Source organism: Vipera ursinii (genome assembly GCF_947247035.1).
Source record: "Vipera ursinii genome assembly, chromosome: 2".
In the NCBI taxonomy this organism is placed as follows: Eukaryota; Metazoa; Chordata; class Lepidosauria; order Squamata; family Viperidae; genus Vipera; species Vipera ursinii.
In genome coordinates this window covers 88962117-88990056 of record NC_139513.1, presented here as the reverse complement: position 1 = coordinate 88990056, position 27940 = coordinate 88962117, and the positions used below count along the sequence as shown (strand labels likewise).

The window sequence follows — 27940 nt, the reverse complement described above, 5'->3', positions numbered from 1 at the left end:
ATAGGCACAGACACTGGAAAAACTGTTGGCTGCAAACTTTAAGATTGAGGCCAATATATCTTTATTTATATCACCTATTTATCTCAGATCCAAAGTGAATACTTTACCTCTCTGGAAAATTATGGGCAATAGATGTGGCTGATACATGTGCACTGTTACTATAACAGACTAATCTTGCTTCTAACTCTGCCTAATCTAACCTCACAACTATTTGACAAGAAGAATGCATGACTTCAAAAAATAATTGCACAGAACTTAAGATAAACTATTTTTTAACATTAATGATGGTGGGGAAGAAAGAAAGAGAGAATATCCATACTGAATAAGCATAGCATTTAGGCATACCGTGTTTTCCTGAAAGTAAGCCCTACCCCCAAAATAAACCATAGTTTGGGGGTGAGGCACACACTTAGAAATCAAGCTAGGAAAGGTGTGAAGGTACAGAGCTGCCCCATGTGCCCTGCACCCACTTACCTTGCAGCCAGGCCTCTCCTTGCCAACCCACTTCTTCTGCGGCATTCCCCAGGCCTTCATTTTGCAGTCAGAGGCCTTTCCGGAAGACCACTGCAGCTGAGAACTGAGGTATGGATTCAGTCCATAGCTCAGTTCTCAGCTGCAGAGGCCTTCTGGAAAGGCCTGACGAAGAAATGTAGGCCTGACCTCCATTCTCAGCTGCAGAATGAAGCTACTGCTTTGGCTGCAGAAGAAGTGGGCTGGCTGGCTGGGGCTGTCAGTGCTGGAGATAAGTGGAAAAGATACCCCCCCCCTGAAAATAAGACCTGGTGCCTCTTTTGGAGGCAAAAAAATAAAAATAAGACTGTCTTATTTCCAGGGAAACATGGTATATACTGCCCCACAGCACTTCACAGGATTCTCTGGGCAGTTTATAATGTGGAAGCATTATTTGCATATTGCCACCAAAAATCTGGGTCCTTGAAAGGATGGAAGGGTCAACCTTGAGTCACATCAGGATCAAACACCAGGTTGTGGGTAGAGTTTGCCTGCAGTACTGCACTTTAACCACTGTGCCACTGGGTCTCTTAATAAACCACTTCTTTAATCAGCAGCATATGTTTTAGTTTCTTTTTTCTAACTTAAACAATTTAGGCATTAGTCTTATCTCCTAAAATCAATAATCATTACAAAATAAAATCCATTATAGTAGCTGTGCAGTTTATTACGCTCTAAAGATGGTTTCTATAATGACTGTGCAGGCTTCAAAATTTAGTTGGAAATGGTGCTCTGGAACACTTCTTTTAAGTAACATATCTTTTTTTCCCCCATTTTTCTGCATGAAACTGAAAAAAATGGTGACTTTTTAAAGAAGTCTTCCTGTCCTATTGATTCCAAAGCTTTCTACCAAATCATTTTTGAAACATGAATAGCCCTAATCTCCAACAAAGCACATAACCAATGCCTTCTCTTACTTATGCTTTAAAAAGGATAGAAAAGTGTGAATGGAAAGACTCTTCACTTGTTTTGTCTTTTACCAGAATAGAAAGGTGTTTTTTTTGGCAGAATGGAAACAGAGTGAATAAAAGGATCAGGATTTTCTACAGCAATTAACAAGATAATCAACTTGTTCTTTGTTTATCTCCAATAATTACATTTGTTTGATATGCATATGGCTATGCAGCACAAGTACTTAAATCCTCTTCAAGATTAGCCTAAATAAGTTGTAAACAGGTATAATCCAATTGCAGTTCCACAGAGATACCAGGAACTAAATCCTAGTCCCACTTTGGGCAAAGACAACAGAAATCTGAATTTTAACACATAAAGACTCTGAGATTTATTTTTTTTAGCCCATAGATCTTATCTAGCAGTCAAAAGAGAACAAAAGCCTAATGACTGCTTTCCCCAGAAAATAAAAGTCAGTTTTGAGCAATTAAAAGCAGGAAGAACATTCTGCTTTCTCCTTCTACATTTTTTTCCTGCGAAACAAATCTATTGCCTTTCCAGACATATTTTTTCACCATGCTAATATCAATTTAATGTTTTTAATGTTTTTAAATTGTGATTTTAATTTTTTTTGCGGCTAGACTTAATTTAATTTTAATTTTAGATTGTATTGTTTTTAAATTTCGCCTTGTAAACCGCCCTGAGTCCTTTGGGAGTAGGGCGGTATATAAACCGAATAAATAAATAAATGAATAAATAAATAAATAAATAAATAAATAAATAAATAAATAAATAAATAAATAAATAAATAATAAATAAATAAAATATAGAACTTTGCAACCTGCAGAAATAAGCTTAGGCAGATTAAATGGAGAACCAGCAGGCAAGAATTGATTTAAGCATCCTAATTCATATATAACCTAGTTGGTTAGGTTTTGAAATTATGTATCTTCTTCCTGTTATTGTTCTTTATGTTATTCCCATCATGTCACAAGGGCCACAATTTTCACTCACCACTTTCTCCTGTCTGCAGCATCAGCAGGGCGTATGCCTACTGCTCACATGCTTCATGCAGGTAATCTACTCGTCACTTTTTTTGTTGTCTTTGGGGGTACCTGGCTCACGATGGATTCCAGCTCTGACTACATGTCCATATCACCACTGCAGTGCTTCTCTCATTTTGTCTGGAATTAGGAAGCCTTCCAGATGTCTTTGTTCATAACATGATTCAGCCATTTGACTTCTAATGACCATCTAATTATTTGCATTTCCATTGTGTGCAGTGCTGGTTCATGTCTCTTCATCGTTGGCCATTAGTGAGAAGTATGAACCTACCAATTTTACCTTCTTGATACATAAAAACCAGGCCATTTCTGAGAGTTAAACATTTCTCATTATGAATAAACTCAGCAATTTTGCCCTCACTCAGAAACAAACCGATCTCAAATGCTACTCTCCTCTTCACAAGTTTGCACATTAGGCTTTACTTATTAATGTGGGCTGCATTCTACAATTCCTACTGTGCAGAAGTAAATATCAAGCACAAGGCTAAAATCAGATCAATAGCAGCCTGAATTGTTTCAGCTTTCTAGAATACTCATATCCATTAACTCTAATGAGATTAAAGCAGACAAGAAGGGAAGCAGGATTATTTTAAGAACTTTGCTGAAAGAACAGTTCCTTCTCTCCCTGAGCAGCTGTGCTGCTCATTTTATTAAACAAAGGAGACTGATTTTCCTTTTTTCAAGCCTCCATTCTCACCTTCTTTTCCACTCTTGACTTGTAAACCTGGTGGTTAAGGACTTGTTTACTTCTATAATAAAGAGCTGTGGTGATGTAGTGGTTAGAATGCAGTACTGCAGGCTAATTCTGCTGACTACCAAGAGTTCGATTCAGACCGGCTCAAGGTTGACTCAGACTTCTATCCTTCCAAGATTGGTAAAATGAGGACCCAGATTGTTGGGGGCAATATGCTGGCTCTGTAAACTGATTAGAGAGGGCTGTAAAACACTGTGAAGCAGTGTATAAGTTTAAATGCTATTGCTATAATATACTACAGAAAAGCCTTGGTTAAAGATAAGGATAAAGTGTGATTTAAATAAAAAGCATACATAGTATGTTAAAGAGAAATCTGATGCTTCTAGATCATTTCTAACTTAACTTTCTCCATTATGGTATCCTTCAGAAATATTAGTCACATAGACTAGAAATTCTACGCAGGCTACAAATACTCCTGTCATATTTTAATGACAATGATTGGAGAACTCTAATTTAGATGGTATTTGCAAACTATCTGTGATTGTGCAGAATTTGGCTGGGTTTCGGGAGGCTCTCTATCTGTACCAATATAAAAGTGGTCATTTAGTTGGAGCTGCAATTTTCCATACTCTTCACACTTGTTAAATAGTCAAGTGTGTGGACTAATGCATCCATACTTAATATATCTCAAACCAAACAAGCAATTTGCTTAATAACTTTAGGGTTGCAGAAGAAGATCAAGTAGATAAATATTTCTGTGCAATTTTCATATGAAAAACTATAGCTAAATCATTTACCAAGTTATTTCAGCAACTGATTGCATTCAAGTCACATTGTTCTTTTTCAAATGTCAGGTTGTTAATGGGGAGACCTTTAGCTTCAGAAGGCACAGAATTTAAAATATTATGCTAATGTGTAGCTGCTATAGCTACTGTAGTATTATTACTGCTATTAGGAGTAGATTCATAAGTAACATGTTAAGATTTCTGTTAATCTATTCTATTAAATGAGAGAGATAACCAAAGTCACTTAGACTAATTAAGCCATCAACCCTATGTAGTTCTTGTAACCCTTTAGATCACAGCATGTTGCTACCTAAGCAGCAAAAGAGAGGATGGAGAACTCTCTCTCTCTGCCTATTAGTGATTTTGCAATATGTTACCTGTTAAACATTTTAAAAATAAGCATAAATAATTGGTAAGAACATACGGGACATGTGTTTCAGAACTGGGACCTAATCTGGATGGCTAGTCTTGAGCCCTGAACAGCACACTGAAGATGGGGGAGGAAAAAAACATGAAATTTTCCTTCTATGATCTGCACCTTATAAATAAAGTTTAACAAGCTTAAACTTCCTTATCTCACTTATCCCCAGCTTGGCAAAGCCTTCACTAATATTTAAGCAATTCATTAGTATATAAGTGTATGTGCACATACAAGTGCTGAATGTGACAGAGGGGGAAAATGGCTGATGGCCTTTTATTCTTAGAATTTAATTCAGATGCTGCATTGTGTTTATGTACAATAAATGCATTCATTATCCCAACAAGGTACTTCCTAGCAAAAATTAATAATTAAGACATTATAGTTTTAAAGGATCACGTGTGAACTGGACATATATACCCTGCATACCTGAATGGACAAAAGAGAATACTGTACTACAGGTAGTCCTCGACTTACAACAGTTTGTTAGTGACAGTTCAAAGTTACAATGACACTGAAAACAGTGACTTATGACCTTTTTCACTGTTACGACCTTTGCAGCATCACCATGAACGTGTGATCAAAATTCAGATGCTTGGCAACTGGCTCGTGTATGTATGACCATTGCTTTGTCCCAAGGTCATGTAATCACCTTTTGTGATCTTCTGACAAGCAAAGTCAATGGGGAAGCCAGATTCACTTAACAACCAGGTTACTAATTTATTAACTGCAGTGATTCACTTAACAACTGTGGCAAGAAAGGTCATAAAATTGGGTAAAACTCACTTAACAAATGTCTCACTTAACAAAAGAAATTTGGGGATAAATTGTAGTCGTAAGTTGAGGACTACCTGTATATTGTAGAACAGTGTATTGAATTAAATCTCATTATTTCCCAACTCAGTTTATCACTACTACTAATTGAGATTTATTGTTGGGGAATCTATAGATTTGGAGTTTTTTTTAAAGGTCAGAAAATCAATCCTGGACCAAAGATTAGAAGATGCTATATGACTGTTTTTTCTTAGTCAGACATGGGAAATGTAATGTCAGTTTTTTTAGCCAAGAACCATACTATGCAATCTTGGGAAAGTCAACATTTTCTTATGTGTTTGTTGTTGGTAAAATAAAAACCAAGGCTGAATCATGTGTCAGCTCCACTTAATTTCTTACAGAACTTTATTAAAATTCTTATGTTTTATTTAAATCTCAATTTGAATGGCAAAATGTACACTGGGAAGAACAGAGAAGCACAATACAAACAAAAATGTAAATTTTAAATTTTACCTTACCTCTTGTGTTAACCTCCCAGAATCAGAATAAAATTGTCCGTTCCGGTTTGATTCCATCCATCCACAAGCCACTGATATGAAAACTTCAAGCAATAGGAGGAATAACCAGATTCTCATTGATTTCATTGCTCTAATTCTAAAGGAAATAAGAAAAAATAAATGCTTGGTGGTTTGTTTGTTTGTTTGTTTGTGTTTGTGTTTGTACTCTATTGCTTAAGCTTACTGAATGAGCCATATTTGATTATGCTTATACGTCGTATCAAACAATTATGCCGGAGGGGGTGGAGAGAATCAAGAATTTTGGCCACAGCTGACTTAGCAATATTGCAGAGTGGAGCCACACTACAGAAGTGGAGAAGTCTTCCCTACCATCATCCTTCCTTGCTTTATTGGGTATGATTATTTATGAAACAATGTTAAACTTTTGGTGGGAACACATAGAACTTTTTTTTAATCATGCAGGAAGATGGAAATTTGCATCATTTTAAATATAAACATGGATATAGAGAGCTCCGAGGGTGTGAGGGGGAGTTCAGAGATTCCTTGCAACTAGGGCTGAAGGTTGACCAGACTTGCCACAAACCTTACTTTACATACTATGGTAGGTGAGTTCAGCAGAGTTGTGTTATTAGTAAAACAGATTTCAGTAGAGAGGTATTGAATTGCAAACCAAAGTCCAGTTCAAAAGTCATAATGTAGTAATCCTTAGACTTCTATACCTTTGCTTCTCTTCCCTTCTTCAGCAGAGATAGCATATCTAGCTATGATTATGAACATCCCATTACATTTAATAGCAATAGCAATAGTACTTCGACTTATATACCACTTCACCGTGCTTTACAGGCCTCTCTAGGCAGGTTTAAGAGTCAGCCTATTGCCCCCAACAATCTGGGTCCTCATTTTATCGACCTCGGAAGGATGGAAGGCTAAGCCAACTTTGAGCCTGTGAGAATCAAACTGCCGAACTGCTGGCAGCCGGCAGTCAGCAGAATTAGCCTGTAGTACTGCATTCTAACCACTGAGCCACCACGGCTAATCATAGGAACCTTAATTTATTTCAGATACAGTTAACAAATAGAACTGAATCCAGGGTTTGAAAATAAGTTATCTGAACAACTCCCTCAGGGGGAAAAAGGAAGTTGGTACTTAATTTTAATTGAGTAGAAAATAGGCATAATTTTTAGATAATAATTGGAATATTTTAGCCTCTTACTAGGGTAAATAAAAGGGGATATATAGAGATCATGTGTAAGTCTCCTTTTATCACTATTTTTCTTAGAATTGTTTCACTTATGGCATACATAACCACAAACAAATACTGTAGCTCATGCTATATAGTAATTAGGTAATAGGTTATTAATTCCAGTGATTCTGAGAGCATACATGAACACTAAAGAACAGTAGTATATACCATAATCACATAGTACAGGCACATAAATCTGGTGTTTTAAAAGATATTTAAATTTTGCATATTTAGAATCTATCAAGCTTGAGGTAATTTGGATACAAATGCTTCTTCGAGGCATGAAGTAAAGTGCTCAACTCTCACACATTCTGAACTGTGAGAATGTTCTACAATGGGACAGAAATTCAAATGCTTCATTAACAGCTGAATCTCTTCAAATAACATCTGTTGAAATAATCACTGTCAGTAATACGTAGGTTCAGAGTGACATTTTCCATCATCACCTTCCCTCCAGAATCGTCACTCTGTTTTTGAAAATCTCCTTATAGTTGTGTACTACTTTTTCACCATAATTTCTTACTACCTTGGAAAGCTGCCATCAGTGGAAACCTATGATATCAATATTTTACTCTAAATGAAGAAATAATGATCTCTAGAATCCAACCCATAAAAAATAATCAGAAATTTAGTCTCAGAACAGTTGGCAGTAGTCCCAGTTCCAGATAGGACTGTGTACTGGGGTGAACTTTACAGAATTGCGGTAGGCATTTTTTCTAAGAAGTAACTACATTTTAGCTTGGTTGAAATGATGTTTTAGGGGTCGCTGCACTGCTAGTCTAATGAACAGAGATTCATTCTGTTTCATGTCAGATTGACTTCTCAAAGGTCATTTTTAAGACTTAAATCATTTGTGTAAAAAGGACTATGTTTCATTATAGTCACTCCAAAACACAAAAGTCTCAATTATTTTCTTATATTTACTGAGCTTAGGAACTCAGCTAATATGTCTTTTGTTTGCCAAGCTGAAAGATCTGAGTTATTCTGCTAACTTGGCTGTAATACTGGAGAGCACAACTTGAGGAGGAATACAAAAAAACACTCCCAAACCTAAACAAACACAAGGATCTAACTTTTTAAAATTCTTCAGAGTTACAGATGCATGTAGTCCTCAAATTACAACAGTACTTTTAGTGACCATTCGAAGCTACAACAGCGCTAAAAAAGGAGGCTTATGACCATTTCTCACATTAACAACTGCTGCAGCATCCCCATGTTCACACTGATCGAAAACTGACTCTTATTTATGACAGTTGCAGTGTCCCAGGGTCATTTGATCACTTTTTGCAACCTTCTGACAAGCAAAGTCATTGGAGAAGCCACATTTAATTAACAACCATGTTACTAACTTTACAACTGCAGTGATTCATTTAACAACATGAAAATCATAAAATGAGGCAAAACTTACTAACAACTGTCTTGCTTTGCAACAGAAATTTTGAATTCAATTGTGGTCATAATTCAAGGACTATCTGTATATTAAAAATCATAACATATAAGCATCATATATGAAGAAGTGATGGATTAAAACTGCAAATAGGATCAATTGCACTTGTCCCACTCTGCCTCTGGTCTTACTGCTCCACTATTGGTGCTCCAGGAGCAGGCAAAGGAACTGTGGCAGAGAGGCTGGACAGGAGACACCTTGCTTGATGATGGAGATTTTCACAAGGTAAATAAATCTCCACAGGCCCAGTTCCTGTTAGGTCCTGGTGTGTGTGTGTGTGTGTGTGTGTGTGTGTGTGTGTGTGTGATAAGCAGGGGGAATGTTGCAGTGTCTCTGCAGTCAGTCATAAGGGTGATTGACTGCTGTGGTGTTGCAGCATTTGTAACTTCAGGATTGTGTCGTAAGTACTTTGGGGGATGATGTCGTAAATTTGAACGGTAGCTAAGCGAACTGTCATAAGATTACCTGTACAAAAATTTTGTGTATAGGAAGAGGAAGAAATTTATAAGAAATAAGGTATTTCACCTCCCTGTGAAAGAAGAGCCCCGGAAATTCATTTCTGGTCAGTAATGTTCAAATTCAAAATAATTGGTTCTTCATTCAGCTGCAAAGGTGGTGACTAATCCTAACTGATACAGTACTGTATGTCAGCCATCATATCTTGTAACAATCATATCTGGCCACTTTTATTTTGATACTGTGAGAGTATCAGTCCAAAATTTTAAAAATAAGCCTTCAAATTTCTACAGTAAGTTATGTACTTGCGGTGTGAAGGCAAATGAAAAGATCGGTAATATATAAATGTGAAAGAATTTCTTCTTTAATAAACTAAGACTCCAATTGCATTAAATAGTAATGGCTCTTATGAAAAAGCACCGTTTATAGAGTGTTTTCCATCATATGAAATAATTACTTTTTGCAAATTGAGACAGAATAGTAGTATAGATTTTGAGGCACTGTGACTACAGTGGTAAGTAAATTGTAAGTATCTTTGGATCTATCTCTTATCATCAGATGCATTAACATCCTCTGTGCAACAGTTGAAATTGACACATTTGCTAGATCTTACATAGAAATAGTATTTCATGCCATAGTTATCTTTTGCCCAGATAAGAGCTTTGAAATCAACTGAAAACTTCAGTTACAAAATACAGGGCAGCAACCATATTAGCTAGTATTGGGGATTATGACTCTCTGCAATTTTACATTATCTTCATTTAATCCCAGATCATTTATGGTCCCAAACTGAATTACTGTGTATAGCTTGAAACCACAATTGTGCAAAGGATTGCCTTTTCTTACATATTTGGCTCTGCTTCTGGTTCTGTTCCATGCCCAGTGTGAAAGGTAGATGCCTTGGAGAGGCAGTTATTTTCAGTCAGTCAAGATGCCTGCTTATTATCTTTCTAGCATTAAGAAAGACATTTATTTTCCAGATCTTTAAGTGTATTGTCCTAATATTTAATGTTGTGCTGTCCTTTATGCAATCTATTTCTGCTTGCATTTACTTTCTAATTTTTAATCACTTTCAGAAAAAAAAATCCAAAATATATGTGGCAAGAACTCCCTGGGAAACCTATTTAGAAAACCAGCTTACAAATATTTAAACACTTTCACTAAATTCTGCTCTAGATTCATAAGTATACTTACAAAGTAGGAAATATGAAAATTTGGATAATTTTAAAATTTTGTTGATTACAGACACACATGTTTGGCTCTACCTGGATTGCATTTGTAATGCTTATATGTGGCTCCAAATCAGTGTGCTTCCATTCAGCATTGGATACAAAACAGAAATACTGGGTCTATAGCTATATTTTTAAACTATCCAAGAGTATGAACAGAATGTGCAACATTTTTCAAACAAATAAACATGTTAAATAAGAACTAACTGAGTCTTTAGGATTCAAGACAGAATGGAATTAATTTTTATTTCTCTGGATACTGCCCCAGAGTCTTCATCCCACTTATTTAATATTTCTCTCAAGGAATATATGAAAGACATTTTTTTCATCATCTTGTTTGCAGTGTTTCTTCTGCCTAAAATTAGATTCGCTGTCAAGCATTTCCAAAGTTGAGGTGAAACTGGAGCATAGTGGAATTTAATGTATTTTGGATTAAAATTACCATCAAATGTAATCCAACAGATCTATATTAATGAGCAGTTTGCTTAATATTAGACTCTATTTAAAAACCGCAAGTTTTATATAAAAGAATAGAACTATAGCAGAAAACAAACTAAATGCCATTTAAGATATTTATCATGTCCATCCCAGAATATTGATATTGTTATACTAAATAATTGCAACTAATAAATACAAATATTAGCTTGCTTCATACATTGTTCTGTTAATATTCCAAAAACAGATACATCCCTTTTTTGACCTAAAAATTAGCCATATCTGGAATAGGAAGATAAAGAGTTTTCTCCAGCATTTTATAAAAGGCAGATTGTTTTATATACATCACTAATCACATCCATATATACCAATATAAACTAAATTCTAAGTAATGGTCCCTAGATAATGTTTGAAGGGAGATGCAGAACCATATTTAAAATGATCTACAGCTATATAGGAATGCAGATATATTATTTTAAATATAATACATGCAGATTTCTAAGCTGAAATTTACAGATTAATGAGTAAATGGAACAAAACAATTTAACAATAAATAGTAACTGAGATTGAAAACAAAATCATCCAGTCATGCCAATTTCATGTTCATATTTCAAGCATTCATTAATAGCGTTACCATTTTTTCCTTGATTTTTTTTTTAGAAACAATATTGACCTTTACAAGCTATTTTCCTCTATTTCTAGAAAACCAGCTTGCACCAGTGCTATCACTGCCGTATGCCAAATCCATAGATCCTTAGGGTCTCCACAGAGATGCAAAATTCATACTAAGGTTGCTGGTCTTTGGGAGATCAATACTGAGATTATCATGGATTTTGCCCTGATCCCATGGAGATTTCCTCAGCACAACAGTTCAAAAATGGAGATTGCCTTTTGGTATTTGCAGACTGTAAGCTTGGGACACAAGGGGTCGGGTTGATTGTGGGGAATGATTGGAATTTTCCTGGGAGAAGCTGATTAATTGGTTGCTGTGAATGGTGTTGTTACTACTTTGATTGAACAGCCTCATCTGCTTGTTGTGTGTGGTCTGGATCAGGTATCTGGCTGGGTTGTAGAATGTATCCAGCTATATTGATCTGTTGATAACTCATTTATTTGAGTTTCAGGGTTCCAGTAATTCTTTGGCTTTCCTGCTGTTTGTGTGATCTATTATGTTTTGTATTTTCATACTCCACCTGTCTCTTCTCATGGTGACCAACCAACTGCACAGGGAGGCCTATTAGTCTCCCAGCAAGTGTCATGCATAATTCTGTATATTTCAGTCATTTCCCTGGTCATTCTTCTCAGTTCTAAACTAAAAAGGTCTGAATATTACAACTTTTCCTCACGGGATTTTAGTAATTTTATAAAAAATTAAAATTGCCACAATAAAAACTAATACAAAAGAAACTAATAAAAAGAACAGAAGAGAAAAATAGAAACAAAAATAAAAGAAGAAAAGAAGAAAGTCAAGAAGAAAAAAATGCAGTTAAGAAGCAATTTCCGAAAGTGATTAGAAATGGAAGTATGTGAAGCCAGTGTCCTTTTGAAAGTGCTAGCCATGACTTGAGCAAAAAGATAGCTATTCCCTCAGCTCCCAGTGCATTTAACCCACCAGAAACTGCTGTCTTGCAGTCTCCTCATGAACAGCAACTCTCTAGAGCACTTTGGTTCAGGTCCTCTCCTTATCCAGGGAAGAATTACAAAGAGACTGTCTTTTTGCTGGCTCTTTATTCTATTACAATCATTAGCTCTGCTTATCGCAGAGCCATCTTCAAATTGCCATTTCTTCCCCAGACGTCCAAGAGACTACTCCAACCCCTTGATAATCTTAATTGCCCTTCTTTGAATCTTACTTTTCTAGCTACATTATATCCTTTTTTTTAAGGTTCAGGACTGTACACCAGATAGTTTTACTATTATTTATATAAGGGAGTTGTGATATTGTAGTTTTATTTTTAACACTGTTTCTTATTATTTATAATAACATCACTGGCTTTTCCCCCCCCAGCAAATGCATACCGCTGCAAATCAGAATAATTTGTTCTCATTCTATTATTTTTAAATAGTAATTTTACAGAATGAATGCAAGTAGAACAACTTAAGTATTTGAAATATAGTAAGCAAAAGGTACAATTTGTTAAAAAAATAGGCTCTATCCAGAGTCACTTTGCGTAAGATTGACAGCCATATAAATGTGATTAATAAACAGGAAAGAAGGTGTTCCACAATAGGTTAAAAATATCCGCCATCCCAATTCCAGTGAATTGGCATTAAGAGAGCACATCTGGGTTAAAATAAGTAGAGGACAGATTTTTTTTTAAATAGCTGTGGTTGGTATGTTGCCCAATGTAGTAAGATATATAGCTCATTTTTTTTCCTAAAGCAATATATATCTCATGCTTTCCTAAGCAAATTGCAGTTCTTTCAGATAGGCATGAAATAGTACTGATGGGGAACTTTAATTGCCCTGACATCTGTTGGAGACACACTCTGCCAAGGATGATTTTTCCAATAAATTATTACCCTGACTTGCTGACAACTTTCTCCTTCATGGCTGAAGAAAGATCAGCTAGTCCCAACTCTTTCTAATCTGAAACTAATCCATAGGAAAAACTTCTTTTGGGGAAGTGGGAATAGCAGGAACACTGGGCTGAGAGGCAGGGAAGGGAAAAAAAGACACTGTAACATTGGAGTTCTTTTTAAGATATTAATATACTGTAAAGGCAATATAGCTAACACAGTGTAATCAAACACATATTTTGGACTTCAAAGAAAGGGAATTTTAGTGAATTCAGAATAAAGAGTTTGTGGACGGAGAAAAGGGAGTTCAAAGTGAGAGTTTCTTAAAAAACAAAAGGCACAATTGCCAACAGTGGAAAAAAATAGGAGAAGTTGTCAATGGGACCGGACAAATCATTTACAAAGGCAACAAAAAAGGAGACATACTGCACAGAGATAGAAAAAGGGACAGCGACCCATAAGTACAGACAGGTATCCCAGAACTGTAGGGTAGCTTGGTAAACCCAAAGGTGCTTTTTTCATGAGGCAACTGGACTTTCTTGCTTTCTTTGAAGATGTTTCACTTCTCATCCAAGAAGCTTCTTCAGCTTCTTTGGCTGAAGAAGCTTCTTGGATGAAAAGCAAAACATCTTCAAAGAAAAACAAGGAAGTCCAATTGCCTCATGAAAAAAGCACCTTTGGGATAACCATGACCCAGATGACTGAGAATCTCCATAGACATGTAGCTTGGTAAAGGAAGAACAAAAAGGGCTGTTTTAAATAGTAGGATAACCATCAATATACCAGCTACTTAATGACAGCAAATGCATACAAGTAATATAGGGACGTGGTGGCTCAGTGGGTTAGGACGCTGAGCTTGTCGATCAGAAGGTCGGCAGTTTGGCGGGTCGAATCCCGAGTGCCGCGTAACAGAGTGAGCGCCTGTTACTCATCCCAGCTTCTGCCAACCTAGCAATTCGAAAGCACATAAAAATGCAAGTAGAAAAATAGGGACCACTACTGTGGGAAGGTAACAGCGTTCCGTGCGCCTTTGGCGTCTAGTCATGCCGGCCACATGACCACGGAGACGTCCTCGGACAAGTGCTGGCTCTTCGGCTTTGAAACGGAGATGAACACCGCCCCCTAGAGTCGGAAACGACTAGCACGCATGTGCGGGGGAACCTTTACCTTACCTTAATAAAGAAAATATACAAGTATATTCAATTATTATTTTGGTAGAGATATACAATAAGAATACCTAACTTAATAATAAAGTACTATTACTATGAAAGAGTTCAGAATAGCAGCCAATGACAAAATAAGTCTGAGTCACCAGTGTGATACAGAAAGAAAAGCATTAATGGTTCTACATTAATTTATACTGATTTACCTTATCATATGCAGCTGTAGGCCCATACTTTAAAAAGTCACATTATTTGATATAATTTCAAGAAGGATAAAGTGGCTGATTGGAGTAAGAAACTAAACCCTTGAAAAGAAATGTAAGGAATTGGGAATATTTAGTTTACTGTCTGTTTGTGTGCATGCGTACAAAATAGAGTTTTCAAAGACATGTTACACAGCAGAAGATGAAGATGTGTTTTCTACTTATCCTGAATGCCAGATGGAGATTAATGGATTTAAGCTACAGGAAGTCAAATTAGATTGGCAGCAGCCATGGAATAGATGCAAAAGAAGAGACAGAACGACACAAGCAAGCCACAAGCAAGCGACTGCAATGAGAGCTTCACCCCTTTTCTATCTGCACCATTCCTTTGTGCCGAAAAGTCAGAGCTTGTGGTGTGACACTGCTAGGATTCTGTAGATACTTCTATCTTAGAAGAAACTTATTATCAGTAAAAGCAATTGAATAAAAGAAACAATTTCTAAGTGCAGTGATACACATCCCTTTACTGGATGAATTCAAATGCAAGGCACGCTGTAATGTAGATCCTTACATTGAATTTGATGCCTTAAATATCCCTTCAGTGGTCTACTGACCTGGTAAATAGTTTCTTTATATTTTTAATAAAAAAGTCAGCCTCTAGCACATTTTCTAAGAGCCATTTTGCTGCTGCAGCCATGTTGCTGGGAAATTTCAAAAATAATTTTACTGCCTGTTGATTTTATAAAATACCATTAGTTCTTTTAAGAAACTACCCTAACTGTATACTAACCCCTTGCAATTAATTATCTGCATAATCTCCGATTAATCTCTTAAATTTTGATAGATGCCTCAACTGAATCTAGTCTTAATGTGATATATTTGAGTACAGAAAAAATAATAAATTTTGTCCCCTCGCTCTCTGCTGTGAATTATAGCCAAGAATTCAGTGGAAAGAGCGACTATAAAATCAAATGAAAAAAATTCATATATGTTATTAAAGAAATATAAAGTCAGATTTAAATACAAAATTATAAACTTCATACCATTTGAATTGTACCAGTGAACTTATTTGAACTGCATTAAATTAATGAAAAATAATCAATGGTAGCATGAGGGGGGAAAATTGAGGGAGAGAAAAACTTAAAAAGAGCTGAGTTACACTACAGCCAAACCAGGCTATAGAGATTAGGAAGGCTAATGCTGGCACAAAGGTAGATTAGGTTGTGTAGCATTAAATAACTTTTAGCAAACTGAATGAAACAGAAGATCCTAAATCCATCTTTTTCCTCTTATGACAAATTTTGATTTGTTCATCCTGTAACAGTCCAATTCATGTTTTCCATTTTAGCTATTTAAGGGCAGACTCTTGATTTCTTCAATGAAAAAATACTTCCAGGATATGCTAGGAGAACACAATCAGCTTTCCCCTCAAAAAGTATACGTGTGCTTTCCATTTCAGCTACTATTGTACTTAGCAAATGGTGAGTAGAACCAGATAACTAGTAGATCACAAATCATGGCTTTGTTTGCCATAGGGAAAGCTTTTGAAGAAATAAAAATGTATTTATCCATTCAGTGGGAGTCACATGTTCATCTTTGATACTCCGTCTTGCCTTCTTTATATAAGAACATAAACAGAAGATACATTGATTTTAGTGTAACTGATTCAATATATCCCCAAAAGTTTCAGCCCAATAATTTCTCCATTTTCCTTGGACTACCTAACCTAGGTACAATCCCTATACTAGGCTTCACTTAGTTATTACTGTCAAAAAGTTAACTGAACAGTGTTCAAAACAAACCAGAATCTACATGACAGCATGCATATGTTAGACTAAAGGGTAAAACTTATTTCTGTGCCAGAACATTGTCATTCCTCATAATTTCTTCCTTATAATTTTGCATAATTAAAGTGACCTTGAAGCAATAAAAGCTCATAATTTTTGCATTATAACTTTTGCTTTTCCTTTGCCTGCCCAAATTTGGAGCCCCAAAGAATCTGCTCTAATTAGGTTAAAACTGTGTTAGACAAAAGTTTGGGAATGATTTACTTCAAAGGTCAAGCTAATAAACTTGTTATAACAAAAGCTGAAGCTTTCATTTAATAAAACTTTCTTCAACGCTACAATATGGATGCCATGTCAGCCATGTCATTTCATATTTTAAAGCCGGTAAAAAAAACCACTGGTTACAACTAGTTTGATCAACAAGAACATTTATAGTCTCCTTAATGGATTGGGACAGAAAGCAAGAGACAAAGCAAAAGAAAATATTAGCACAAAAATTCAACCGATTTTCCTCCCAGAATTATGCAGAAAAGGTTATAAACCATTAATAATGAAAATAAAATGCTTTCCAAGAATAGAAAATAGAACAGAGATTAGAAAATGAGATAGTTGAAAGATTATGTGAATTTCACCATATTGATGATGAGACAGGTCATACATTTCACTCATTTCTATTAGGATTGAGCATCAGAACTAAAAGTTAGTGCAGCATATTACAAAGAAGTAATGTTTAATCGCTTCAAGATACTACATCTGTCTAAAATAATAATCTCCTGTATTACTTAAAAATCAACTTGTTGAATAATTTTCTCTGAATGCCCTTTGAAGTTAGGGAGTGTAATTATAGGGAAGTGTTTTTAGCTGCAATGTACCATCTGCGAAACAATTGCTTCTGGGAAGTTTATTTAGAATATATCTATTGTATTTATAAGTTAAAGTAATTATTAATATATTCATTCAACCAAATATTTTTTTTCCCTTTTAAGCTTCATCAGGCTTTTTAAACTAGGGCTTTTCAACCAGTGGTATGGGTACCGCCTGTGGTACATTGGCACCTGGCAGGTGGTATGCGACCATCCTAGAAGAGTGGTAGTGGGGGAGGGGAATGAGCTGAACCAGTGGCAGCACTGCACAAGCCTGAGCAAGAGATGGCTGCAGCTGCAGAACTGTCAGGGCTCAGCAGAAGCGCCAGGGTCAGTGCCAGGCTCCAGCTGATTGGCGCTTCTTCAGGGCTGTTAGGGCTCAGTGGAAGCACCAGGATCAGTGCCAGGCTCCAGCTGAAGCTCGGTGCTGATCCCAGCACGTCTGCTGAGCCCAGAAGAAGCGCCGATCAGCTGGAATGTTGCATCATCCCCAGGGTCTTGTGATTTACATTCAAATGCTTGGCAACTGATTCATATTTATGATGGTCACAGTGTCCCAGGGTCATGTGAAATGACCAAAACCTACTGCAACCACCCAGCATGGGGGGGGGGAATAAAAACCAAACAACCCTCCCACCCGCTGCCAATCTTCAACAGAAATGCTCACAACAATGAAAACCTCGGACAGGAGGAAGAGCTCTGCCTGGCTGGCAGGCAGGTGTCTTGCTCATCTGTGGCTTGGGGGGCAATTTTTTCAGTGCCATTGTAACTTTGAACAGTCACTAAGTGAACTGTTGTAAGTTGAGGACTACCTGTACTTCATCACTTTTTTCCTTTTTTTTGGTCATCAAGTTTTTGACACCTTGCTAGGCGACTGGTGGTACTTGGATGTTGCCATATCCTAAAAGTGGTACAATGGGTGAAAAGATTGAAAAGCCCTGTTTTAGACTATTAATTGACAATGTTATTCTCATGTGATCTTATCTCATCTGCTCTAATCATGAGTGTTAACCTTTGTATTAGCTGTATTAATTATTTACAAAATATGGTAAAAGGGATTTTAGAAGACTTTTTTTGCAGATGTAATTTTAAGCAAAATTGATACTTCAAGACCATAAACTTCAATCAGCTGCCATCTCGCAGGAGTGATAACTATAATCTTTGCATGATTCATCAAATACATGCAGTCAAACACAATACTACTATCTTTTCAAGATACCTATTAAAAAAACAAGGCATGGTATTTCTCTGAAAAGAACTGCTATCTTTCTTCATTGATCTCCCTGAATACTTGTAAGATTTTAAACAGTATAATTATTACTGAATACATGTCTGAATACAATATAGGAAAAGATGCTGATAGAAGGAAGGCAAGACAAACACTTAAAAGAAGGTGTTTATATTTGCTATTCCATTTGAGACAAAATATATATATTTAGAAATAAAACATTTTCCCCAGAATTTTAAATTCAGCACAGGCGACACCTAGGGGCAAAATAAGGATTTCAGAACTGCAACTGATGGACAGCTCATCTTTGCTTTCACGGTTCCAAGTAACCTAGTAGAACTAGAAACATGTTTCCCATCACTATCAGGATGCCTTACATGACAACACATCAGAGAGATTTCATAAAAAGTGACTTGTTATATAATATATACCAACATTTTACCATAAAAAGAAAAAAAGTCTAGAAACTATAAAAGAAAAACTGAATAAGACTTTCCTTTGAAACTTTTCAATATTTAAAATACCCTGCCATGTAATCAATGTCTTCCTAAATTAAAACATAAGGAACTTGTGTAATTTAATACTTACAAATTTTGCTCAGTTACTAATCAGAGAGCCTCCTCCCCCCCATTCATAGATGCAGGAAAAATCCTTAAATCTGCTAATTATTAAAGACATTATTTAACACACAAACTATTAGAGGTAAAGTGCTTTGGACTTTTCTTGGCATTACATATTTCAATTTGGACTTTATAAGAAAACTAAAAGAAACAACACAAGAAATGTAGCTTGATAGACAAGTAGATATAGTGACCTTTTAATTATAGTTCTTTTTAAATTCAAGAACTATTTTCAATGCCTCAGGATCCATTTCAGGAGATTCCTAAGCATTTAACTCTATTCAGTTTTTATTACATAAGAAAGAAAAGGTACTTAAAGTTTACTTTTATATGAATAAAGCATGAATTATATTATGACTATTTCAAACATTTGATGAAACCATAGATTCCTTATCCTAGTAAAGAAATAAAGCATACTTAAACAGCTTTTGAGTAGATCAGAGTGGATAAGTCATAAAAGTTTGTATTATGTCACTAAAAATTTAGGATCATTTAATATACTTAGAAATAAATGCTGAACTCTCAACTTTTAAACAAACCTTAAGGCTGAGCTATGCACCTATTTCTTCTAAATATGAGATGAAGTCTCACAAAATTCATGGCTTACTTTTGTAGCTATGGTATATTTCAATATGCTTTTATTTAGAAATAAGTTTCTCTGAACCCTATGTACTTAATCTCTGATACTATGCCACATAGACTGCATCATTTCAAACTTGGCTCTTACATATTTTTAATAAAAAGAATGTTAAAGGGAAGTGTGGGGAGAGAATTTAAAATGTTTTAGATCTTCTCTATACCACACCAAGTCTTTTGTATTATGCTGTATAACTTGCAATATGATATGATCGCACATTAAAGTCTCTAAATGGTTTCTATAGCTATAGCATACATATATGCCAAACAAAAAAACATGAACTTGGGTTTGTGTGAGAACCATTGGGAAAAATAGTGCAAAATTCTGAATTAATATGTTGTAGCAAAAAATAATCTAGGTGACAAAAAAGAACCAAAAAAAGATTAAGTCATTTGAAGATGCAAGAATAAATTAGAGGGGTGTGTCTCTTTCAGAAAAAACATATTTTGCTTCAAATATGTAGTTTAGATATAAGCCTCATCAAAAAAACACCTAGCAAAAGAATGAATGTAAAATCATAACTAATTTGCTTATGATGAAGGATTGGGATAATTAGTGTGGTGTACAAAGGAGATAAGCAATTCTAGCTGTAGATAAACCATTTTTGGATAGCATCAAGGGTGGCTTCAGGGAAAATGGACATACAAGCAAAAGAAACTAGAATAAAAATAAAACTGAAGGAACTTAAGAAAAATGCAGATTGAGAATAGATGAATGGAAATATGATATGAATTTGATGGATAAGCCATTAAAAAAACCTTGAGTCTTGTTCTTGTATATGATAACTGTAGTGAAACTTTTGTATGCACAGAGCTGGAAAGACTTATAGCTTCCTGCAAAGGAAAAATGGATGGTGAAGTTAATGGCTGAGATGGTGAAATTAACTACCTTGATTAAAGAAGAGACTTTGACTAGCTTTGTTTGTATGTGGAAACCATTTTGGGACTTTGTTCTAGAAACTGAAAGAAGTGCTATATTAATTTTTGGATTGGATTATTAGAATGGCTTGTGATTACAGGAATACAATGTATACCAAAAAGTTAATGCATTTTATATTTGTGGCTATACTGAAGAAAGTTGGAAGTTACCCTATTTTTAATTTATTCCTTTCCACCTTCACCTTCCCTATCTTTCCTTTTTAATTTTTTTCTTGTTTTTCTATTTTTGAAGAAATTTAATAAAAGTATATTTTAGAGAAGGAAATATATGGAAACCACTAAGAATCTGCAGTGCCATGAACTGGAGTTATAATGGAAGGAAGGAATGAGTATGATTTTAAGACCAAAAAAATTCAGATAATTTTTTTGGGAATAAGTACTTGTTTTGGACTGGATGAAAAAAACTAAACAAGAAGCCTCTGGAAGAATAAATAAAATCAAAAACTGAATGAAATAATCCAAAATGAAGCCAGCATGACAGGATCGAGTATTTTACAGATTTATATAGACATTATAGCAACATGTCAATAAGTGGAATTAAAGCAAATGCTGTAAATATAAGCATTCAATGGAAAAGAAAGGAACTAAAAGATGCTTGAAAAATGTTTTTAAAAAGTAAGGATACAGGTGTAGATGGTGTAACTGGAGAACTGTTAAAATATGGACCTGACTTACTTACAGAAAAATAAGGATGTAAAGATCACATCTGTGCCTGATTGGAAGAATTTAACCCTTTACAAATGTGTTGCAGAAAGGAAGAAACTTCAAGGGTAATTGTTCATTAAGTGTATATGGGAAGGCATTTGGCAGAATTGTGACTGAAAAACACAGTAAAAAAGACAATGAGCCAAACCTGGGAAGAGCAATGCAACTCTACATTGGAAAGGAAACATGCAGAAAAGGAGAGGAGGAGCTAAAAGGTCAATGGAAAAGGTATAAAAATAGTTGTTTTAGGAAAAGTGCATGATGAAGAGGTTTAAGTTATAGAATGTTTTGCGCTAATATAAGAGGACTAGATGGAAAAACATACAAAAAAATGGATAGAATGCATAGTAAATTAGCAAGGAATTAATATATATATATATATATATATATATATATATATATATATATATATATATATATATATATATATATATATATATATATATATATATATATGATACCCCTTTGCTTATGTAATGTATTTTTGGATAAATGTGCAATTAATGTTTGAAATGTTAAAGGTGGATTGATTAGTATGTTGAATAAAGTACATATGCAGATTGTTACATTGTTGACTGAGAATCCAAATGTTTTTCAGTGAATTTCACATAGGTTATATGATGCAAATGTGATACAATTCATGTCACAGCCAACAGTACAGTATTGACAAGGAAACTATAGTGAATAATTGCAAGGTTATATACATCAATGGCAAATAACTTGTATTTTATTTAGATAGATGAATTTGTTATACCTTGGTAGAATGCTCACCAAAGATGAGAAGATGGAAACTTTTTTATATATAAATGCTACTAGTATGTACTCTATTGCAAAAAAAAGAAGAAGATATGAGTATTTGTTAAAAGAAGCCAATATGGTTTCATATGCAATAACTCTTATGCTTCCCTTGTTATGTATGAGAGTTGGGTATATTAGGAGAAACATAAAAGTTGAATGCAGTGGGAATGGAATACTCAAATGTGTTTTGTGGGAATCTGGAGGTTAACAATGAATGGAAGTATAAAAAATGTGACTCGAATGCGAAAGTATAAAAGATGTATGCCTGAGGATGGAATTGCAAGTCAAATATAGGAAACAGCAAGCAGACTGAGAAAGTTGTGGCTGGGTGGAATGGATGGGACCACCAGAAAGTGTAAAAAGTACAGGCCATGTATAAAAAGCAGTGAGAAGCCAAGCTGATTTGCAAAGAAAGAAAAGAGTGGAGGGGGTATAGGGAACGCTGCCCGTATAAATTACAGTCAGCTACGTTTTACTTCACGTTTGAATTTTCTTTGGCTCACCGTCCTTTAACTTCCTTTCTCATCTTTACATAACTGGAAGGGGCGCAATGCGATGGGCATGCATTTATATAAGCTCACGGATGGTGCCAAAGGCTCCAGTTCCCACCGCAGGGCAACCTGAGCTTCTGACAGTCGGGCGGCCAAGAACCCGCCACGCTAACGGTGGGACACAAAAAGCTTCCGTCGCCCCCCCCCCCCGGAGGGAGAGGGCAGGACTGAAAAACGACAAGAAAGCCGAGCGTCGTCCTAAAAAAGGAAGAGCACCGCTCGCTCTAAACTAGCGCTCGATCAAAGCCAGCAGCCGCTCCGATTTCCCGGAGTGTCTTCTTCGGGCCGTTGGAAATGCGCCATCGCGGGACTCGAGCTACGCATTCAATTCAAAGTTCTCCAACAGACCCCCACCCCACCCCCCTAATTGCCCCCCCTCCCAAAGGTGTAGCGCCCCGAGAAATAGGGTTTGACGGAGACGAGGGAACCGCAGATCTTCTAGCCGCCCGCTAGAGTTTCCGCGCCAGTGTCCTCTTTCTCCCCTGCCTCTCCCCGACCCCCCCCCCCCGCCGCCACCTACCTTCTTCCCAGTAAGCGGGAAAAGGAGAGCGAGCGATCGAGCGAGCTCCCTCCGGAGCTTAGTAGCTTCTGCTTTTCGGGCAAGGTGCCATCCAGGCTTCTTCCCCCAATAGCTTCCCTTTCTTTCTTTCTTTCTATTTTACTCGCTGGATTCCCCGCGCACACACGCCTAACCCACCCACCACCACCCTGCATCCGAGAGCGCAGCTCGCTCGGGGCGGCCTCGCTTTAACTGCCTCCTAAGTTGACGGCGTGGAAACTCGCGGGCGGACCTCTTCCAGCCTCGGCCGGGGCAAAAGAAAAAAAAAAGGGGGGGACCAGAACATACACACACACACACACACACACACATACACACCGAATTGGTCTGTTCGTGCGCGCGGACGGGATGGTGGAGAGCAGCGCATCACTCGGGTCGTTCCTTCCCCCCTCGACGAGGAGGGAAGAATTAGCCAGCGTGTCACCCAGCTCGCCCAGGCTTCTCTCTCCCCCCCCCGCCCCTGCCCCTGCCAACGCTAGAGATATGCAAGGCTTACCTGGAGTAGCCCGAGAGCAGCAGGCGCACCTCCTGCCAAAGAGCCCGGCGCAACTGAAGGAAGGAGACGTCAGAGTTGCGGCGCTTTTGCTCTCGAAAGAAAAAGAGTCCTCGAGGAAAGAGAGGCGAAGCCTGCGGGAGGGTTGGGAAGGGCGGCGAGGGGAGATCGTGAAAGGGGCGGTAGTGGCCGGAATTGAGAGAAGGAGGGAGAAGGGATGGAAGGGGAAGAATCAAAAGGGGGGGAACAAGGAAAGCGAAACAAACACACACACACACACACACACACACAAGGCGGAAAGAAGGACGAGGCAGCGGCAGCTTCAGTCGCAATCCAGGCGCGAAGAGAGGTGTGTAAATGCTGCTTTGCTGAATTCCTGCCCTATTTCTGCTGTCTGGACCAGCGCTGCGTGACGTCACCGGCGCATTTGCATATTCTACCCAATCGCTGACACCTGTGCGGACATCGAAGAAATGCCGAGGGCGAGGGAAAAGGGCGGGAGTCCCAGGCAGATGGGAAGGGAAGTCGGTAGAAGAGGCTCGTTTGGCCAAAGGCAAAAGAGGCGGCGGCGGCGGCGGCGGCGGCCAGCTTTCCAACGGGCCCCAGCTGGGGATTGCGTGACTCATGACACCTGGCCCTGGGTCTTTCCTAGGGCGAGTTTGCTTAAACCCCCTGCCTCTGAGTTGGATTTTAGTAGGAAAGTTTTTTGTTTTTTGTTTTGTTTTTTTACTTTCCTTCCTGCTCTTCAGCGCCTTATGCTAGCTAATGGCCGGCTCCAACCTAGGTGATAATAAGTAGGCAGCTGCGGGGCTCCAGACCTTGAGAGAGAGAGAGAGAGAGAGCAGTGCCAGTTCCCTCAGATGTGGACTGGCTGACTCTCAGACACCGAGGCAAGCCAGCTGTTGCTGCATCTCTCCCTCTGCGTTAACAGCCGTCCCCTGTGATTTCAATGAGTTTAGTGACAGCATAATCAAAAAGCATCCTTATTAAACTGGGCTTTACGGTACTTAATAAATCACTTTAGAATTGCAGAATGCAATATGTACACAAGTCGGTGTTGACTCCTGGCAACCGCCTGGATCGGTCCCTGCAGTTTTCTTGAGAAATTTCTGAGAAGTGGTTTGCCCTTGTCTCCTTCCTAAAGCTGAAGGAGAGAGCAACTGGCTCAAGGTCAGCCAACTGGCTTTGTGGCTGAGGCGGGACTAGACCTCACCGGCTTCCAAATTTCTAGCCTAGTGCCTTAACTATTATACCAAACTGCCTCTCAGAATACAGTAATGCCAATTTGGGGAAAAAAAGCAAAATTGAGATAGGAAGGTATCCAGATGAAATGTTTAAAAGGAGAGTTTTGGTTTTGACTTTGAAAAAATAAAATACGTAGACATTTGAGAGGTCAGGGTGGTGGCTGTAAACTGCTCCCTCCTCAGCAATGAAGAGATATCAGAAAGGGGAAATTGCCCTTTCTCTTGATTGATCAACTGCTTCCTTTTTTCTGGGCAATACAGACCTGATGGACTCAATAATAGCTGAATTATCCAGCAAGAGCAATAAAGCAACGTACTGGAAGAACAGGTTTTGAAAACCTCACTCATCTCTCTGTGGAGGGTAGCCTTGAAGATTAGGGACCCCTGAGAAAGAATCTGAACCAAAGACAGGACAAAAGACAGCAGCTGCAAGCAAAAACAAAATTGCAAGATGGAATCTTGCAAAAAACAACAAAACATGGGAAAATATGTGTTTTTATTTATTTACTCAGTTGTGTGCTGCCTTTATTACTTTTACAGAGGACTGAAAGCAGTGAAGATATCCAACACATCTTTCTCCTCCTATTTTCCCCACAACAGCAAGCCTGTGAGGTAGATTGGGCTGAAAGACTGAAAAACTGGCCCAAAGTCACCCAGTTGGCTTTCATGACTGAGGCAGGACTTGAACTTATAGTCTCTAGTACAGTACCTTAAGCTTTATTAGACCAAACTGGCTAATAAAACACTCTTTTTGCAGAAGCTTTAGTGAAGATGTAAACAGCTTCATTTATTTTCCTTCATCTAGTTCATAAATTGAAAAATACACAAAGAGATGATAAACTATTCGTTTTGTGCATTTTGAAGCAACATTTGTTAGATGTAATTTATTGAAGGAAAACTGACACTCCGGTGTCACTCAAACAAAAATGAAACAGTAAACATCCAAATAATAGGATTCAATAGCATTACTTTGAGATAGGTTTAATTGAATGTGTAACTTTATGACTTCTGGGAAAACTAATATTAAAGTAAATAAAGTAGATTTCTCAACTTTTGGTAGTCTACTCCTTTTGCCCTTTGGAACAAAGGAGGATCTATACTCACATCCTATTCGCTGCAAGATTAAAGTCAACTGATGCCCTAAGCACAGCGCAACATTTCTATTGTTCAACTGGCAAGACATAAACTAAACTGCAGTGTGGTAGTGAGAGTTCAGGGCATGATAGCAAGGGAAAAAAAACCCTGTGTTGCCCCCTTTCCCCTGGTGCCTTAACCACATGCTTATTTTGCTTAATAGTTAATCCAGTGCTGATCCTATTATTAACAGGCAGAGGCTGAACAAGGAATTTCAGCTGGAGAGAGCAGCTGTTAACTTGTCATACTCATCTGAGTGTGAAATCTCTTGTTAGATGGAATGGAGTGGAGCCAATCCCTAGCCAAATTGCCTATTGCTCAGAAAGAGAGAGGACAACTGAGAAAGCAGGGGAAGAGCTGCTTCTGCTCTGCTGAGTAACGTCTTGATTGCTACACAACCAAAGAGATGGGACACCTACAGGGAGCACATGTCGATGATATGGTTGACCCTTCTAATCTCCACTTTCATCCCTAGAAATATATATCATATATGAGCAGACAAGAGGCTTGTTACAAGTGCAACATGGAATATTGGGATCATTGAATCACATTTTTGGGGGATTCTCATATTCAGAACTGTGTGCTAAAAGAGAGAGAACCACAGCAGATCATCGTTACTTACTGTATATGTAATGGATTCTAAATGCTTAATTTTCTTTTAAAATAAAAAAAATTTCTACTCATTATAATTTAAAATGTAAATGTTTAAAAAGTGCTGAAGTAAGAATATTAAGTTTACAATATTATCATTAGCGTTCAGATAATATATTTGAATGATAAAGTATAGATATGATGGTGATGATATGATAAACTGTACAACAGTTTACATATTCTTCATATCTATTCATTGTAGTCAAATAATTGTATGGATAAATAATCATGTTTGAAAAGTAGCATTCCAATACCTCATATATGAAGTCATTCAACAATATGATTTCAATGTTTTCAGAACGACTGCTGCTTAGGTAATTACAGCATAATTTTATATAAACTATCCTGGAAATTGTGCTGCTGAAAGGTATATAAATCTTTTAAGTAAACACATAAATGTTTACTCAGGAACAAATCCCATTAAGGTCAATGGCATGTATGCCCTAGTAAATCAGCTTTGAATTGCATTTAAATTAGAAATATGGTTGTTTGAAAACTCCAACTCAGCTTAAAGAAGCATTATCTCTTATAATAGGGATGGCTATTAGATAAAATCTATATTGATTAATGCTCAGTGTACAGAAGACAGATAGTTTTCAAAAGCAGGAAGGATGTGATAAAAACATATTTTTTAGAAAATCTTAATCTGAACACAGGAAGATTTAAAATAAACCTTTTTTTACTAGATACAAGTAAATCCAAATATTACACTATTGTTAATTAACTAGGAATGTCTCTTTTCTTGTAAATTATAGCTGTAGTCATCTATACCATGACTGTACTGCTTGTTTACATTATATTCTTAAGATTTTTTAAAAAGTAAATGATAATGATTCTTAGACATATTCCTAGATATACTAAACAACCTGAATATTGGCAGCACATACTATTTTGAAATCAAGAGTTGATGTAAGTAGAAGAAATGATAAATATATTTGATACTTCTTATTAAAAACTGAACACCAACTAACAGAATGTTGATTTCAAGTAAATAATACAGGAATTTTTAAGTGTCTCTGGCAAGTTGAAATAGAATGAATATTAGTTCATTTTACCATTAGACAATTTTATATTAATATATATGTTTTATACAAAAATCAACAGTAACACCAAAGTAGAACACTTCACAATGAATAGCATTACATTTTTTGTGATAATTGTGATTGAAGATTAGAATTAGAAAAAAAAATGAATTAGAAAAAAAATCTAATACAATCTACAAAAATATAATAATACAAAAAATAAACATGGCAGGAAAGAAAAAAAGTATATAAAGAAATAATTTCCTCCTTTATCACAAGTATAACCAATTTTAGTAACTTATCCCATGTCTTCATCTCATATATGTAACGAACTGTGTGGATAACCTGGGGAATGGGGGA

At 36.8% G+C, this 27940-nt stretch overlaps 1 protein-coding gene across 1 annotated transcript in view; it reads right to left on the bottom strand.

The window, feature by feature from the left end:
* FSTL4 (follistatin like 4) overlaps positions 1-24155 on the bottom strand; it is a gene marked incomplete at both ends in the record, with an annotated part of 506362 nt that extends 482207 nt beyond the window's left edge. The window contains 2 exons of the mRNA XM_083353371.1: positions 5655-5790; positions 23818-24155. Of these exons, the coding sequence (XP_083209497.1) occupies positions 5655-5790; positions 23818-24155 (474 nt within the window). The remainder of the gene's footprint in view (positions 1-5654; positions 5791-23817) is intronic.
* Between the last annotated feature and the right edge of the window lie 3785 nt (positions 24156-27940).